The sequence below is a fragment of the Papilio polytes genome, unplaced genomic scaffold, assembly GCF_000836215.1.
Source record: "Papilio polytes unplaced genomic scaffold, Ppol_1.0 DF824180.1, whole genome shotgun sequence".
Lineage (NCBI taxonomy): Eukaryota > Metazoa > Arthropoda > Insecta > Lepidoptera > Papilionidae > Papilio > Papilio polytes.
The window spans coordinates 16,492-35,109 of NW_013525024.1; the positions used below are offsets into that span (position 1 = coordinate 16,492).

Here is an 18,618-nt window from a genome sequence, read left to right on the forward strand (position 1 = left end):
CCCCCCCCCCAGTTACTGATGACATGCGTTCTTTTGTATAATTAGCTTGAATTTTTTTTTAAAACGTTGACGAGTATACAATCTACTTTAAAGATGTTTCTATCGAGGTAAAGATGGAATTTTGAGAGATTATTTTTGAATATTCATATATCGCATTACAGTAAATAGGTTCGTACGAAATATGCAAATATCAATTTATTACACGAACTGGAAGGGCGAGGGTGAATGGCAACATTCTGTTGCGATAGTATAATATTGGACGGGCATATCCATATTTTCCTCACTCCAGTTGTCGTCATCTATCATTCGAATATTTACAGTACTGGCTGTAATGGATGACTGACGTTTTAGTTACTTAATACCAAGAATCTCCCTCTACGTTTCTCTCTCGATACAGTAAAATGTTTAAACATAATAGAAGAAAATATTGTATTTTAAATAATTGAACATCGATATTATGAACGAATACACGAATAAGTTATTTAAGGAAACTATTAATTGCTATTCACCAAGAAATAAGACTATTACTGAATGCACTTGCAATAAATAACAATAATTACATGTAACGTTTAAATAAGATATTGCAACAGGTTCGTTACCTGTAATTTTCCTCAGTATCTAAATATAAGAAATATAAAGGTGGTGTTACATTACACAAAAGGTTTATGTGAAAACATTTCTCGTAGTCAACACAACTTTGTATTCAAAACTTTTGCTTTCTAATACGTTAATTATAGGCTAGTTAGTGGGTCACTGATTATGTTGAAAGTTTTACAACATTAGAGCTTACGTTAACTGTGAAATAAACACAATTCTATAGAAAACGGGATATATTATTCAACTTCCGCACATTTATATGAAATATCGATAAATATTGAAAAATGCCAAAGTATCAGTTCACTCGTCATATTACGTTTGTAAATTGTGCAGATGAATGTGTGTAACTTAGAGGAAAGGGAAGCCGATAGGCAATAAATCTTAAATTGGCTATGTCGATCGAAAAGCCAAAAATGCCAGCGCTATAGCGATCAAGGATAAATCATTCCAAATGTGACTATATCTTTGGCTACAGTCGAGGACTTTTATTTCCTACCCATCTAGACTTCATTGAACACTCATAGTGTAATTAGTTCGAAAGCAACATGCAGATGTGCTAAGCTTGTTTTTTATCTTTAATGAGATGAATTTAATTCTTTATATATAAGAAACCGACAGCATTATAGTGGCGAAAGTTTATGTTGTGCCATTACAATGTACAAAACAATGGATTTAATTTTGTGACCCTAGAAAATTAAGTTACAACAATGTTTTGAAAAGTTAACTGTGTCATTAGTCATACTGCGGCTAAAGTTAGTGTTCGCTTCGATGATAGAATATTTTTGCAACTGTGTATATAATAATTTAAAAAAATATCATTATTAACAATAGAACTTACACTGTTACACTGCTTTGTAATATTATCGAACACAACACTTTATCGATTTTCCGTGACAAAGTTCATTAACCTATATTTCAGGTTGCTTAAAATAAAAAGAAATCGTGACAGTTTTGAAGTCGTTGCAGCGTATTATGTTTAAGTTACACTTTACACAACAAACGTGACAATTGGAACTACACCTTTCAGAGATATTTCGGTTTTGATCACGACAAAAAATTACAAATGATGACATTGTCCATACTGCGCAAGGTTACTAGTATTTGATTGAAAAACACATGAATTTGTACAGGCATTTACTGAGAAAAAGGAGAATCCTTTACTTGTTTAAAACTTATTTCTTCTTTTAAATTTGAACTTTTAGGGCGCGCACACTTTTGACTAAACACAGCTGTTTAGCTTTGATTCCTATGAGCTTATGTGTCGGTGCGCACACTTTTCGATTTTTAGTTGTGAAACTAAACAGTTAAATTAGCAGCGAAACAATATACAATCGCACAAAATTGCGCGATTATTTAGTCAAACTGCGACCGCTTTTAGATGTCTATTATGCATCTCTTATTTAAGCTAATACAAAGTACCGTGAAAGTATGTAATATTGTTGCATGACTTGTTATCTCACCTCATTTTTGCTGAAGGTGGGCGCGCCCGGCGACGTGGATATCTCGAAGACGGCCGGCACCCGCGCGGGGATGAGTCGCGTGGGTTCCCCGCCTCCGCCGCCCGCCGGCCCCGCCATCACCTCGACCTTCCACGGAGATCCTAGAAAACAAAATAACTATTAAAGTTATTTCTACATCCACTTTGTCTTAGCTCACCTTCTTAACACAGTTTTCATATGAAAAATCATAACAACTACTGTTAATTTCCATTGAAGATGGTCTCTTATAGCTGTATTTACACAATATTTAGGTTAAGCGCTTGGCTTCCATCTAAAAAAGTATAAAAAACCTCATAGCATAACCTAAATATGTACAAATAACGAGCTTATGAATACTTAATATCGATGTTTGTTGAACATATTATTCGTGAAAAGCGATCAATCAATCCGTCGCGGGATCGTTTTCAGCCCCTTCTCGATAGTACGGCTGAGTACATAATTTGCCGGTTTTCGCAGACTACTTGGCATTCAATACCATTAGATAGTTTGTATCAATAAAACGGTACACTTAATGGACAGTTGAATTTAGGTAATAACACATCAACCCTTTAAATACATATTTAGCGAATACTTTAAAATATCATTACATGTTTGAAAAACATTTGGGTCATAATTATCGTACAAAAGCAAAGAAATATATCAACTTAAAGAAACGCTGCAAAAAATACGTGAATTAGATGTCTGACGCTGAGAAGGATGGGAGTTAGTTGCAAAAAATAACGTAAAAACTTCAGTCGGTTCTAACAAAGCTGGGAGCCAGACATAATTAAACGCAGCAACATGTCATTTATACAATTAGCATGATTCAAGGAGGCGGAAGCTCGAAAAATAGCGAAAAAAGTAAAAACCAAATCAAAAGAAAACAGCAACAACAAATATTCTTTATCAACAAATGCATATCGTATTTACGCGCTGACCTATAACTATAGACAGGCTAGATGGTACTTTGAGCTTATTTTATTTACATCATTTTGTCGTTGACAGTTGGCAGCTAGGATTTAAACGTAAACATCAGTAACGTTAACATACGCATTTAAGTCGGATCGAAAAAACCTGTAATTTTGCAACCTATCCATTTATAAAGATCAGTGTATTTCCGACATTTGTGTATGTATTGTTACATTTGTTTGAGGTTAATAGTTACGAAGCTGCTACACGGATTTGTAATCTATTAGCTGTAACACATGATGTGTACGCATGCGGTGTCCAGCTGCCTATTGACTGGCTTGATTACGATACTGTTTGTCTTTGACGGATACTAATGAATGTAAACATTACAATACTACTATGTTATAGAAACTTATATCTTAAATCTTTAGGATTAAAATCGCAGATTGTTTTTGTTTACCTTACAATATAGTTTCAATTTCGATAATGAAACTGCCAATATTATACGTGGTTATATTGTTTACTTGATTTTCAATGCTACTTCAATTTGTAAAGAGAAAAATAAACAACATAGAATAGATAGCGAAATAATATTAAAAAGGATTTTTTTTATTCCGTAGTTTAAGTTTTAGTCTTTCATAGTTTAACTTGGGTAAAGTGAGTGTAAAATTAGGCGTTTCGCGTATCATATCGATGGTACCCGTTCGACTTTGGTTCGAAGTACTGACGCCCTACTCGTTTCGCAACGTACCTAACTGTACACCTCATCCATTGCAATGTTCTCTATATTAAGTACTGGTTTTAACAATTTAGACTGTATACATACAAATATGTTTATAGTATTGACGGAGAAAGGTTCGAATTTTGTTTGTAAAAACTCTAATGGAAATCTGAATTTGTTGATGTTACTTTAATTTTATCATTAAGCCAAAAACGTATAAGTACATTATAAATACTTCTATATATAAGTATTTAATATATATGTACTTCTATGTCGAAGCAATTATAATGGGACAATTATTAAAGAATAATCATCTGCACATCGTATCGTCAGCTCAACTGTAAAACTAACAGGATTTACAATTCAAGTAAGTGTTTGATGTTAGTCAAACGCTTATTTTAATACATTCCAATAGATAATTAACAACTTTATACGAGTATCCTACAAGCACTTGTCACGGCATTTCGGTGTAAAATGTTTTATTTATATTTAAGCCCCAGAAGACTTTTTTTGGCCATAGTTTGATCGGGGTAGACTGTCAAAACAAAATTGGTGCAATGCTCCATACCAGCTCATAATTATTTAGCGTTCGCTTATACTATCTGCCAATTAAAAGTTCATAGTCTACGGAGGATTGAAATATTCATATTCCTCTTGTAACCCACGGTTAGTTGGGATACAATAACAACCAAACTGATATTTGAATTGCTTTATTGTGAATCCACAATACATAAGTAAGCATCTAGCACTAGTGTATTCAACACAACGCAACCGCAATACAAAGGTGTAACAAAAGAATAACACCATTTGACGTGATTCAATTAATCAAAACAATAAAATGACCGGCGAAGGCTATTAAAAGGCAAAGGAAATAATAAATTATGCCACTTGATTGTCTATTTTCTGTTACGGTATCTGATGAAACAATATCGTAATAACTAATAATGGTTATAAGAAAATGCGGAACAAAGAGGTTTTCAAATTAAACGCGGAAATAAATGAAATTGAAATATTAATAAGGTGGCTTTTTAAATAAAATGATCTACAAAATGTCTTCAAGGACATAAAATAACCTTATTTGATAAATAATGACAAGTGTAAAACCTTCCATCAAACACTTATTTGATAAGTGTTTTATTTCATACATTCTACAAAAAATTCGGGGTTCATAAGTTTCTCATTTGAGCGTAAAAGTTAATACCAAAGATGTTTTTCTAACTATCTACATGTATTCACTAATTATATACGTACGATGTCTTCAATATATTGATACTAACTTTCGCTCGCGACGCCGTCCGCGTGGAATTAAAAAAAAAAGTGTAGCCTATGTGTTATTGTAGACTATCCTATACATCTGTACCAAATTTCACCGAAATTCTTTCAGCCGTGTAAGGCTACAAACTCTAACAAACATCCATCCATCCATATAAACTTATGCGTTTATAATATTAGTAAGAAATAAGATTACTGAGATTAGTTATAAGTTAGATTAGGTTAAAAGACTAAATAAGTATAAAAATATCAACATTATACCATAAAAATCATTTAGTTCCAAACTCTTATTACACACACTCGTGTTTCTAATAAATGAGAGTTATAAATTAATTAAAAACCGTAGTAATCGTCTTGCAATAAAGCCGGTAATAAAATAACTTGGCCCATGAGACTCGTGGCTCGCCTACGGCAACTAACGGTACAGAGCGAGCGATTCCTACAGCGTGTCATTAGCCACTTCAATTAAAAAATAACTTAGAAGTTCGAGTTATTAATTTAGTTTGAATAATATTTATACTGGTATCGATTCACTAATCGATATACACGTGAAATTGAATTAGGTAACTTTTTCAAAACTTGAAAATTTTAAATAGATTATGCTTAACTTCGTTAACATCAAAATTCCCGTTATATACATAACCTAAAACATTCACATACATTTCTGTATAAAAAGCAGCTTTTAGCGTTTTCATCTTTTTAAAAGTCCACATAAAAACGTAAAAGGAAACTTGTAAAGGTAATAAATCCTAGTCATTAAAAATATTAGTAAACGAGGTTTCATTTCACAACCAGTTTTTTAAATAGCAAATTTCGAAAGGCCTATATTCGTTTTTGTTTTTTTTTTTAATTAAAATCATCGGCAAAGATATTTAAAAGAGATACGAATTTGTTTAAACTTGTAATTTAAAAAATAGATTTAATTATTGTCATTGACCAGTTGAAGTATGAAAGACAATAAATAGGATTACATAAATCAGAAAAATAACAAAGGTTTACTTTAGTAACAAAAAAGTTGTGTTATGTTTGGAACAGTGTAAATCCGATCTCGATAAAAACTTATGGACCGATAAAAATTACATACAAAAATTTTAATCGCACTCTCGTAACTAGGAAAAGAAAGTGCACACAGTACCAGGCGATCATAAGCACAACGGAGATTACGGCACGTTACGAAATGTTATTGAATCGAAAGTTATATTGCGACCGCTGATAATCCGAGTATCGCAAAATCTTACCGGCTGACGGCGGCGCCCGCCTCTGATCGATCGTAACTCGATACCGCTATTGTTCTATTTGAATACTCACTGTTTTAAGATAACAATGTAATTTCAAAGTTAAAATTACAAAAAGAAATTCTGTACATTTAAAACAATTTGAAAAAAACTCGATAGATCACTCAATTATGTCACAAAGATCGAAAGTTTCGAGTTTTAAATTAACGAAATGTAGTAAATGTTTAATTAAACTAGTTTTTAGAGACTGTATCACACATATTCACCAGATTAAGTTGTAATTAGTACGAAGTACGTATATGACTAATAAAATATTTAACTAAAATGTTCAATGTTAACCTTGTAACTATATGAAAGGTATAGGGGTGTACACCGTACCGCATACAACGACATTACGCCCGTGGTAATGACACTTAAGTTTCCTGTGCTCATGCGGCTATTGTCTTCTTAATTATAGACAATAAGCACACGCTGCTAGATCTGAAATTGTTCTCGGAAGATAGGAAACAAGCGTGTTGCAACTTCCGCAAAATTCAATTATAAAACTAGTAATCGTTTGTATTGTCACGTGAATTACTTTTAACAAGTCATGATACGCACTATTTAAAAGAACCCTGATTTTTTTTGGTATAAATTTTTTTTTTTAACATGAATTCATCGATTTTAGTTAAACCGGTCGGAGTGTTTCCAATTACATTTCATTAAATAATTTTACATCGCATTCTTTCCTATGTGACATTAAAATCTGTCTATTTTAAAATAGGTTTTACTCAAGAAAGCAATCGTTATCCATCGACATTAAGTGAGTTATTCAGATGTACAAACTATATCGACTTTATATTCTGTATACATACCATTTTCTCGATAGAGGTAATCGCGTATCAAGTCTTATAGTGTTCTTAAAGGGGATGGTGCAATTTTTTTACAAGTCTTTAAAAACCTACCCTAGTGCTTATTTTTATTACAATGTCATTGTGTAAAAACATATTATAACACACTCTTGTATTACTTCGCTGCTTTGTTTCATAACAAGTTTTATATGAAATAACTTTAAAGAAATTTCTTTGTTGCTTACAAAGGGTTTTTTACCTGCACTTTGCAGCTTTCTCTAAACAACCTTTGAAATGTTTTTCCAAGAAAGTGGAGGTAAGGCACGTACTTAGCCGTGGGAGAGACATTAAATAATGGAGTCCGGTGGAGTGTGTGTCACTTACAATGACAAATATTGTTCACAGAAACGTATTTAATCTCTAATTAATGACTTAACTGGAATTTCTTTTAATACATTTTAAAAAGATAGGTTCTTAATAGATTTGAATAGGAAATAAGAATAGTTGGGCGCCTTAGTACATTATTGACCTGAACATTTTTTTAGTAACTACCCCTGCTATTGTAGGTTATATCTGTTAATATTATCTGTGAGGCATTTTTATAATTTTATCATAATCAGTTAAGAGTATACATTTGTTCCTATTATTTTTGTTAAATGATTAGATGAATTAAATAGGAGGCATTGTTTTCTTATCTAAGTCTAGCCATAATGTTATTTTTATAAACTGCTCGTAATTATAATAATAGAAATATTGAAAAAAACAATGTCCTAACCATACTTCGATTTTAGAATGGTATTATTTATGGTAATTAAGCATTTTTGAATAAGTAACGGACGTTATTTTACAGTTAGATACATACATATTTATTTCACATTGGTCGGTCTAAATTGACCAAAAGATGGCTGACATTGATGATGACAAAGACACTGGCCACCGATAAAGACAAATTAAAAATGTTTTAAAAAAGTAAAGTATGATTTTAGGCGTAAAACAAAAAGAGTGCAAGATGTGATACGAAAAAAGGAACAACGAAAATATGAGCTCTTGTAATAAATTGTATATGTACATAAATTGTGCATAAGTATGAAAAAAGAATTTATAACAATAAGATGGTACTAGTTTGCATATATTTACATATACTTTTATACAGATAACACTATATTGAAATTAATACAGTATGTGAGACTCGTTGAGATTAGTTTGTGAGAGGCTAACTTCTTATCACGTTTACTGTCTACCTCAATTAATAACGGATAATCATTGGGAGCCTAGTAATTGGGTCAAGGACTTTAAGGTTATTTCGTCTAATACAAAACGTGAATAGATACACAACCTTTTTAAAGAAAAATTAAGCAAAGTCTGCAGACTTGCAATAAAAATCCATACTATTTTAATAAAGCGTAAACACACACTTCTTTGTTGCCTAAGACGTCAGCAATTACAGCAATATTTTTGAATGATTCTTTTTTTAATAAAAAGCCCTACACTTACGTCACGCTTTAGGCTATATATTTTCAATCCATTAAACTTAGTGGGTAAATATTTTGAATAAAAACCTTAATGTGGGAAAGAGAACATAAGTTGCTGCCAACATCAAGAAAACAAGATTGCTAAGGTTTGTCATGTCATATCATTTTGACATTTGTTATTGATAATTTGACAAATGTAAAGAATAAAATAAAATTTTCATAATTTCATGCGGATGAAGCCGCACGGGAACAGCTAGTTATTTTAATAAAAAAAAAAACTTAAAACGTGAATTAATTTATGATAACATTGATTAATAATACAAACTTGTATACGCCCTGCATTTAATTTATATAAGAATGTTTTTATGTTTTTTCGATATACCCATTTAATTGTTCGAAGCCTCCCGACAATCGTGACTGGCTCCGGTTATCCTTAGATAAGGCCTCACAGCTCTGTGAATTACTTTCACTAGGTATGACCTCAACGTAAATGAAAAGAAATAAACTGTTTACTGTGAACATTTATTTAAGTATCTGTCAGAATAAAATGAAAATATCTTATCAATTCGATATTGAGTTCTATAATTTTTGATACATAACTTATTATATTTATCTGAAAATACTATCAATTTCTACAATAATACTAAAATAAAGACTCGTAAAGAAAGCTTAATTTGCAGTAGTCGACGAGTAGTAGGAAGAAAACAATTGTATGATTCATTTGAAAACTAATTTTTAGTTTAATCATTATGCATCGATTATTTAATCCGATTTTTTCGATGTGTTTGTTAAACATTACCGCTTTAGTAACTTCAATTTGTGTCAAGAGTATTATCCTCGTCGATGTAACGAATATTTCCGTTTGCCGGCGCAATACTCATATTACATAATAGAAATGCGTACAGAAGTACACTGTTACAATTTTTACAACCATATAGTTACATGTTAATTTAGAATCTTAGATTTATTACAGCGCGCGTACTCCTTTGACTATACTATTGGATAGCTGTTTAGTCGCCCTTTGATTCCTATGAGCTTATATGGAAGAGGAGAATACTCGATTTTAAGTTGTGCGACTAAACATTTTAATTGGTTGTGAAACAATTGACAATCGCACAACAGTGCGCATGCTCTTAGAGAAGATAACGCATATACATATATGGTACTATAGCCCATAATCGCAATGGCACAGACAATGTTTTTAAGCACAATTTATATGACGATAGAAACGTCGGCCCAGTCTAAACTATCCATGTAAGGTCAACGTAATTTGTACTCGACGATTAACAATTGAATGGGTAAGAAAAAGACAACGTAAACATTATTGTTACGATCAAATCTTTCGATTGTTTAAAGTCCGCTATTGTCTAAACTGGATACGACAATTCAAGGTTAAAAATTTTCCCACGATTAATGTTCTAGACGATATTTAAAATCTTGTTTTGGCTAAGAGTTAATATCGATTTATATATCAAAATATCAAAAACATGTATTTAATTGTGGTATTGTCTTATAACTGTACATAGATCATCATTAAGTGACTGATAAACTTTTTAAAAGTTGACACACAAATTGCAAAAAATGTTTCGCAAGTTATTGCTTCCTTTAAGTTGGTACATAAAGGAAATAACTTAAATTCCATTCCCTTACATAGATATGACGGATGTAAGTTACAAATAAATAAAATAAATGTGCGATTAGTTTAGATTAAGTCGAATTAAATGTTAAAATAAATTACAGTTTTACAAGTCGTTTATTCCGTAGTTTGGAAAGCTGACGCAATGCAGTTTTTAACCTGTTTCTTGCAGGTGTTGTACGTGAGTTTATAACTGCTCTCATACGAGTATCGCATGCTTGCATTTACTCAGAATAAAAAAAACTTGCAGTTGGTACATCCGTTGTTTTCTTTTAATTACGACTTGATCACCTGTAATGAGTGCTATTAAATGGTTAATTTTTAACCACAATTAGCTTCTCAAGCTAATACGAATAGCTACATGCGTTGTCGATCTGTACTTTTTTTTTAATTCAATAACGTATAACAAACACTAAGTAAACGATGTTTAGATAAAATAACAGTCTAAAATAATTGTTACTGTTATATGACAAACACTATTCGCATTGTTTTAATTCATAATAACAAATTCAACGATATAAAAATAGTTACTTAGTCGCAACTTGATATATGTAGTTCCCCAGTGCAATCCGATGCCCGCGAGAAACCTTGCAGTTAAAGTTAAGTTTCTAAAGAACGCCTTTAAACAAATACGAGTATGTAAACCGGCTTGTTTATTTTTCCAGTCTAACGGATTTATGTAATAAGAAAGTTTACGTTTTCTACACATGTTTGAAGTTATAAGCTTAGACGCATAAGTTAAATACACTCGGTTTCTTGATTAGATTATACGTTCGCTAACAACTTGGCTTGTATAATTCTTAACGGAAAAAGCAGTTAACATTCAAAAGAATATTTTACATTCATGACTAATCAAAATTTGTATATAAATCTAAATAAATCTGCAATAAAATCGAAAGTGATACTGATTTATTGTTGTAATATTTTATATAGCTTTTATTTATCGAATGAAGATTAAAATTGTCCAGCATCAATGTATTACTAATGTATGACGTAACAGACGGACGTACGGTCTTATGATTAGGAATCGTGTTTCGTGTTGCAGTTTTTGCTAAACGCTCACCAATCACGCAATAACAGATGAAGCGAACCATATTGATGATGTATGCTGTAAAAAGTTTACATCCGTTATTATTATTAGAGGGCTATTCTAAAAAAGTGGTCAATAACCTTAACCGTCTGAGGGGTTTGTTATCAATATTTACCATAAACATAATGGGGAGAGAGTCCTTACAAAAGAGTTCAACGAACGTCACGGCTTTGTTCGTAGGCGGTGATGCGAAACAATGGCTTGTGTCCAGGATGTTCTCGCCACTGTCTTTCTATTAAAACTAACTAAATTTAAGAAATAATACTATGTAAAACCACAACTATATCGCTATTATTGCCTAGAAACTGTAAGATTTTAATAACTTCTACACATGACGTTTATTTTGACTATCTTAAGTTATGTTTAAGTTATCTCATTAGTAATATACGAGTTAAAACGTAATTCTGAACAGAGAACATATAGCCAGCTCAATTAATTCAAGAAGTGGGTAGTTATTATACATAACTAGATAGTCGTTTGACATTCCGATCATAGGAGGTAGGAGCAATTTACATAATTATCATTATGATCAATACTTGCCTACGATACTAAAGCAATGTCAAGTGCTATATTAAATACATTAGCTACTGCTATTGAACAATTAGAGAGGTGAGGCATATTTAGTGGCTGTCTTTTTGGTGTCGGCTTTAAAACCTGTATATTTAAATGAAGCTCATTAAAGTTTTAGGCCAAACACTGATAAATAAAGGTCATGACGTGTCTCATTCATATGATAGAAATGAGGAGAGGCGGATGCGTGAATTCTATATGCAAATACACTTACTTATCGAGGGCGAGCGGACCTGACAGAGGTACGGGCTAGTTCCCTCGGCGACAACTATCTAGGGCACTGTACTGACGTGTGTCGCAAAGAAATCACAACAACAACACTTTCCGAAGCACACACTGCACCATAAAAGTAATATCGTCCAGAGAATCACGACACGGCTCAACCGTTCTTGTCAGACAAAAGAACAGAGAGACAATTAATAAACGGTTGTTATTTTAGTACGTATGCGGAAGAAAACGCGACGAAATTGCATTTTGGAGGCTCGGAGGCGTCGCCTCGTTCGAATGCGAGTGCGACTCAAATGTCAGCGACGGTGCTCAGGCGCTCGCTCGCCCGCGCCCAGCCGCGTGACGTCACTCTGGTATTCAAAATGGCGGCGTGGAATTCGAGAGCCTACATGCAGACGGTATTAGCGGTTAGTGTTGTGCTAATAGACCTCTGTGAGTAGAACTAATGCAGGAATGAAGTGCGCATAAATGTCGTATGTCATAGTTTTGCAGCGCCTTCGTTAATATTTTATCTCCCAATGTTTTTATCGATTATTAAAATTAAAACAATATGTTTTGTCGATGTTATAATGTTCGACAATAGATCAGTTCCTATTCAAAAATGCTAAATTTTATTTGCACGTATACAGCAATGTTATCATTGTGCGTCTCGGGTTCAATTCTGTTTTCGTCATAATATGCTCTTCTTCTTTTAACTGATGTCCTATATCAGGTGTTCATTAATTACTATTTGTAACTTTGTAACTGACAATTTTTATTGACTCCTGTCACTTGGACCCACTGAAAAAGCAACTGCCACACTTTTCTTGAAATCGCGTTAAAGTTTACGAGTAGTGTTTCCATTGTTTTCTAATGTAAAGAAGTTTGAGCTGTTGTAGATTAGATTAATATCAATACAAAAAATATTATTAATATGTAATAATTATGCCATTTACCAAATGTCAAAATGAAGTAAAATTATGCTCAATACACATATGAGGTACAATTGCAATATTTGTAGATGTAATTGTTTAACGATGGTATTTATATTGCCCACTGAGTATTCAAAACGATTATTTGCTCAATATTACCACGTATTTAACGCTAGGCTATTGCCTAGCGTTATACAGTATATTTACTGTTTTCATTGTTCAGACTTATTATCCAATTATTACATTGTTCTGTTCAATAACCATCCTATTTCAAAACATATTTAAATTGTTATTTAATACGTACATACGAACCGGAATTTGATCTTTATCATTTGATTAGTTGTTTTTTTTACTATTTTCTTAATGTTCATCATCATCACCAGCTCACTAGATATCCCCACCGAGGGGATCGGAGCCTACCCTAAAGTTAGGGTGACTAGGCCATAGTCAACCACGCTGGCCAACTGCGGGTTGGTTGACTTCAGACATATATTTGAATTTCTTCGCTGATATGTGCAGGTTGCATCACGATGTTTTCCTTCACCGTAAGAACGTCGGGTAAATTATGTACATACGAGTATGAAAATTCGAAAATCACATTGGTACATGGCGGCGGGATTCGAACCCAAGACCTTTAGATTACAAGTCAACTGCTTAAACCACTGAGTCACCGACGACGCTTAATGTTATTTAAATCGAATTAAGTGGACATTGAAATTGTATTACATTATCTGTAGTAACTTCAGTGTAGCCAATAGATGACCTATTCCAATCGAAAATCAAATCATAAATTCAATAGATATTAAGATATAAAGTTCTAGTTGAAGCTAGTGAATGTGAGTTTAAAATCAAATCCTGTTTTAGTCTAAACAAGCTGGCATTGTCAGGCACGGGTGCGTCATGTGAACAAGGTCGGGGTCTACATAAATTGATGTACCAGACCGCCCACTCCCTCGTCTGCGAATTCCCATTGTAACGTCTAATGAAAAATATCATTAATGACTTGCTATAAATTTTGACTAACATTTTGGGAACCGATGACATCATTAGTCTATGTTAGTATAATTTCGTTTTAATCTGTACCTAAATTTCGTTATAGATAACATAGTAATTATAAATTGATTAAGCTTAACCGCTTAACATGAAATGTAGCGTAAATTTAATTTCTAGGAACGATGAAAGTTTGACAGGCGCTTCAATACGCGCCTATATTGGTGGTAATTGAAAATAAAATGTTGATGACAGAATTTAAAAACCTTTGAAAACTGCCATCGCACACTACAGACTTTGTATCGACCGATAATTTGATTGTACGACTTAACCGGTATGAATATGTATGGTGAGCACATTACACCGTTTTTATTTTGACTGCAGCCAAACTCGATGAAACACCAGCCGATAGCTGATGAAAAAATCTGCAGTGTGTAAGGGCTCTTACGTGGTGATAACTATGTAATCACTTTATTAAGTTTAACAGCGACATAAAAAAAATAGTATCAAAACAAGCAACATTGAACTAAACACGCAGCCCTAGTGTAGGAGTTTGTAATTAGAAATAATGAAAGCCAACGTGTCAGTAAAGCGCCGAGAATGTAGCTTTAACACTTTCTTGCCGCACTGATGGCGCAATGACAATTTCTTTTTAGAGAACGGATGTAATGGCACCGAATTATACGGTTCGTGGAAACACGTCACAAAACACTTTCTACGTAATAGTCAGAATGTGCTTGAATTTTGGTGGTTTTGTATTTTGATTATCCATTGTTTTTATGCATATTGCTGTGCGGAATATTATCATAGTAGACTGTAGTAAATATTTTGAAACATGTAGTTAATTTCTATATACTGTATGTATGTGGGTTATTTACCGATCGCAAGTACACCAAGACAATTTCAAGCTAATGTTTTGTTATATCTGATATACTTTTAAACTTTAAGGGCCTGTCCCACCAATATAAAGGTTCAGATAGCTTAAAAATGACGTCACTGTCAGATAAGGGAACAAAATCTGATATTTACAGCACATATTTCACACGTTGGATTATTATCAGACAATTTACAATTTGGTGGAATAGGCCCTGAATAAATTATCAGAATGATTGCGATTTTTATGCTCTTTTTTACGACATTCTACATCTAGCAAAAAGATTTCTATTGTTGCTGTTCTAAATCATTTTCATTTGGATCGCTTCAATTGTGTAAACAGCTAGTTTGCTCGCCACAATTTCGAATGTCTAATTTTAATTGTGGCGAAAGCTGCGGTGAGTTTACTCGACACAAATGTGTTTTTAACTGGATGGTTAACCATAATTATCTTTGTTTTGTTACCAGAAATTAGGTTTGTTTCGATGTACCTCTCCTAATAACAACTGATCTTAATCCTACTAATATTACATTTTAAAATTTGTAAATGGTTGGCTGGTTGCAAATGATTCTCCAGGTGGATAGATCGATGGTTTGATGAATGGAAAAATTCAAGGATTAATATGGTGATGACAAAACATATGAATCGATAAACTGATAAACGAATAGGAAGTTAGATCCTAATGAATGATGATTGAAGGATCATTCATTTGCAAGATCGGTTCATTGTTTAAACTCGTTTCATCGATTGCAATTAATATTCAATTTATCCTAACTACGTTTAATACAGCAGCCAATAAATTAAAAAGAAATGAAGAATCGTGTCGCAACGATTGTTCGAGTAGAACAAATTGAAATAACGTGGAACATAGATTCACTTTATAGGAGCGAGGCGCGGAAGAATCATTTCGCTGCGTTTGTCGTTCTACTATTTCATTTTGTTCTCTTTGTTTTTCGAATGGCGCGTGTCGTGCAATATCGTAGGTAACGGCTTAGAGCGAATTACATCACTGCGACATGTTACACTGTGGAATGTAATCGGAAAGCGTAGTGCAGATGTTACAAATAACAGTTTTCTTAGATAATGTACAAATAATGTCCCACGACTCTTCCTTATGGATATATTTCTTATCTAAAGCCGCGGAAAAAATGACTATAATAGCTCATATCGAATGATTGTGTTACTTGAGATATGTCTCTTCTGTGAAAACACAATCGCAGATTCCATATAGAAGTTTATTGCGACATTTAGGCTTTAATGTTATACATACCTTGAACATGTTCGCCATTGAAGGTGACGCGAACGGAGTGTGGGTGTAGTATGCGTGGGGTGAACGAAGCCACGTACCGCTGACCTCCCAGTGCTTTTACAGAGCTTGCGACTAGAGTTCCATTACCACTGGATACTTCCAGTTCTAGCTCACCAGGTCCCGCTGAACCGCCATCCACTGTTTTTGAATTACAAATACGTTAAACCAACGATCAGTTTATTAGACTATGATAAGCGATGGTAGGTAACGTAGATATTATTTCTTAAAAAAAGTTTACTATCCAAATTAAAGTAATCATAGGAGGTAATAGTTTTATTTATTTTTCCTCTAGAAAAGATTTTGTATACTAACCTATAAATTCTACAGGACGACCGACGATTCCTTTGAAGGTCGGTTTAATTATTATTCCTTTGGCACCTTTATTGTTTTCCCTTTGATCTAATCTGTAACAAGACAAAAAAGTTATCTTTCTCAGTAGAAGCGAAGTTTAAAAAAATAATTAATTATCTCGGAAGAGTAACTTAATTAAATAAAAGTTGCGTCTACCTTAACAATTAGGAAATTTCAAGTGATATTGTTATAATTACTAAGAAATCTGAAAACACATCTATTAAAATTTCTAATGTATTTATTCCTCGTGTAATACACATTTCTAAAAATAATTTAATTCCATTTTTAATAAAAACAAATGAAGCACTAATTTTTCATAACAAAGTTCTATTACGTTATGAAATAAAACACACAAGATGAAATAAAAGACAAAATTCGAAACCGTCTACACAACGTAAGTGCGAGCAAAAACTCCCGAACGGCAGGTACGGAGTACGGATTGGAAAATTTATAGCGTCCAGACAACACGTCCGTACCGCTACATGGCTCTATATTTTATTTAATGCTCTTGTTATTTCATTTTTAGAACAATTTTCAATCACATTCAGTACTTACATTTTTAAAATAACATGTTAGAAAATTGAATTTTATCTTCACAATACCTTAAAATACGTTTCTAAACTTTTTATTACATGCATACTGACAATAACAGCGTTTAATGTAAAATGAAAATCAGAATACAATCCATACATTATTATTTTACTTAGCTATACAATGTGTTAGATATACAAACATATACAACAACTATTGCATACCTTGTGGCAAATAAAATCAACAGTATGTTATTTGTATACAGTACATTAGATATGACCTAGGAGATTGTATAATAATTCTTAGAGGTCACTGCACAATAGACAAAAATTACAATAGCCTGGATGTTCGCATCACTGATTCATCTCTAGAGATCTGACAATAGCCAGGTTATAAAATGGCGGCCATTAGAGATACAATTCCACACCCAACAAATAACTGACGATCTACAATCGAACATTTAATTGTGTAAATATCTATTTTCAGATTATGCATTTAGACGTTTATCTTAGTACAACCCAGAAAGGATGGACTTCCATCAATCGAGCATTGAAGACTTTCTAATAAGTTCTAAAATCTTAGTATCTGTGGTTTAAATAGGGTTTCGACATTTTATGATGTCGAAGATTAAGGTATAACGCCTCACTGAAAGTAATTAATTGGTCACAAAGAGAGATCTTTAGTGTAAATTGTTTACATTAAATGTATAATCTGGAAGATCACCTTAGCGACGTTTCTCGAATTAATTTTAATCACAATGTTACGTGCAGCAGTTATGTTTAACAAAGCTATTGACTAAAAAATTGCATATTATTACTTACCTGAAACGAGCATGCGCGGCATCCGTTTCAGTATGGGCCCCCCCGGTAGGGTCGCGGGGGGGCCTATTGGATAAAAAAGACTGCTCTTGTTGCTGCTTCTCCTCCACCGTACTGTACGAGGAGTCGCGCACCACGTAAGAGCTCTCACGCACTTCGCGCTTATACTCTTCCTGAGACGACAAAATAAAAATATAAGACTTGAGCTAAGACGAGCACGATAAGACAATCTTTCTCTTGAAGTTTCGTATAGCATTTGTCGAACTATTTTACACCTGAGGAAACTATCAAATGCTACAGTTATAGTAAATCTAAGCGCCGAACTAACTTCTAACTGTCTTTGTGTTGGTCTTAATCTTATTGAGTGGAAAGCATGTAGTAGCACTGACTGGCAAAACTAATAAATTGACAACGGTTCAGAATGTTAAAGGAGTGTAACAGAATACTGACTAATGGGCGAGGCGGCGAACGTAACTTCGTCTTTGTGAAACTTGTGTGCAAGTCGAGAGTTAAGTACGGACAAGACATCTATAATCGCCACAGTTCGTGACATTCCCGACGAGTTACTTTTATAATTAATTTGATGGAAAACCAGCACGGAAGCTTAACAAGATTAAGTTTCGGAAAATCTGTTATTTCGTTGTATAGAATTGTTGGATTTTCCATTGTTATCGTTGTGTTATTTCGTTTTTAAATTACTTGGTTAAAGATGCATGCACTTTAACGTGTATTACAGTAGAAACTAGATGTTAATAAGGGTTGTAAAGTGGATACGTGCTTGGAATGCAGATACGAT

General features: G+C 33.2%; 1 protein-coding gene across 1 annotated transcript in view; it reads right to left on the minus strand.

Moving 5' to 3' along the window:
- LOC106110961 (filamin-A) overlaps window positions 1–18,618 on the minus strand; it is a 46,532-nt gene that overhangs the window by 9,258 nt on the left and 18,656 nt on the right. Inside the window, exons 18-21 of the mRNA XM_013292929.1 lie at window positions 17,826–17,995; window positions 16,435–16,526; window positions 16,084–16,260; window positions 2,058–2,197 (exon numbers count right to left, since the gene is read on the minus strand). Coding sequence (XP_013148383.1) covers window positions 2,058–2,197; window positions 16,084–16,260; window positions 16,435–16,526; window positions 17,826–17,995 — 579 coding nt within the window. The remainder of the gene's footprint in view (window positions 1–2,057; window positions 2,198–16,083; window positions 16,261–16,434; window positions 16,527–17,825; window positions 17,996–18,618) is intronic.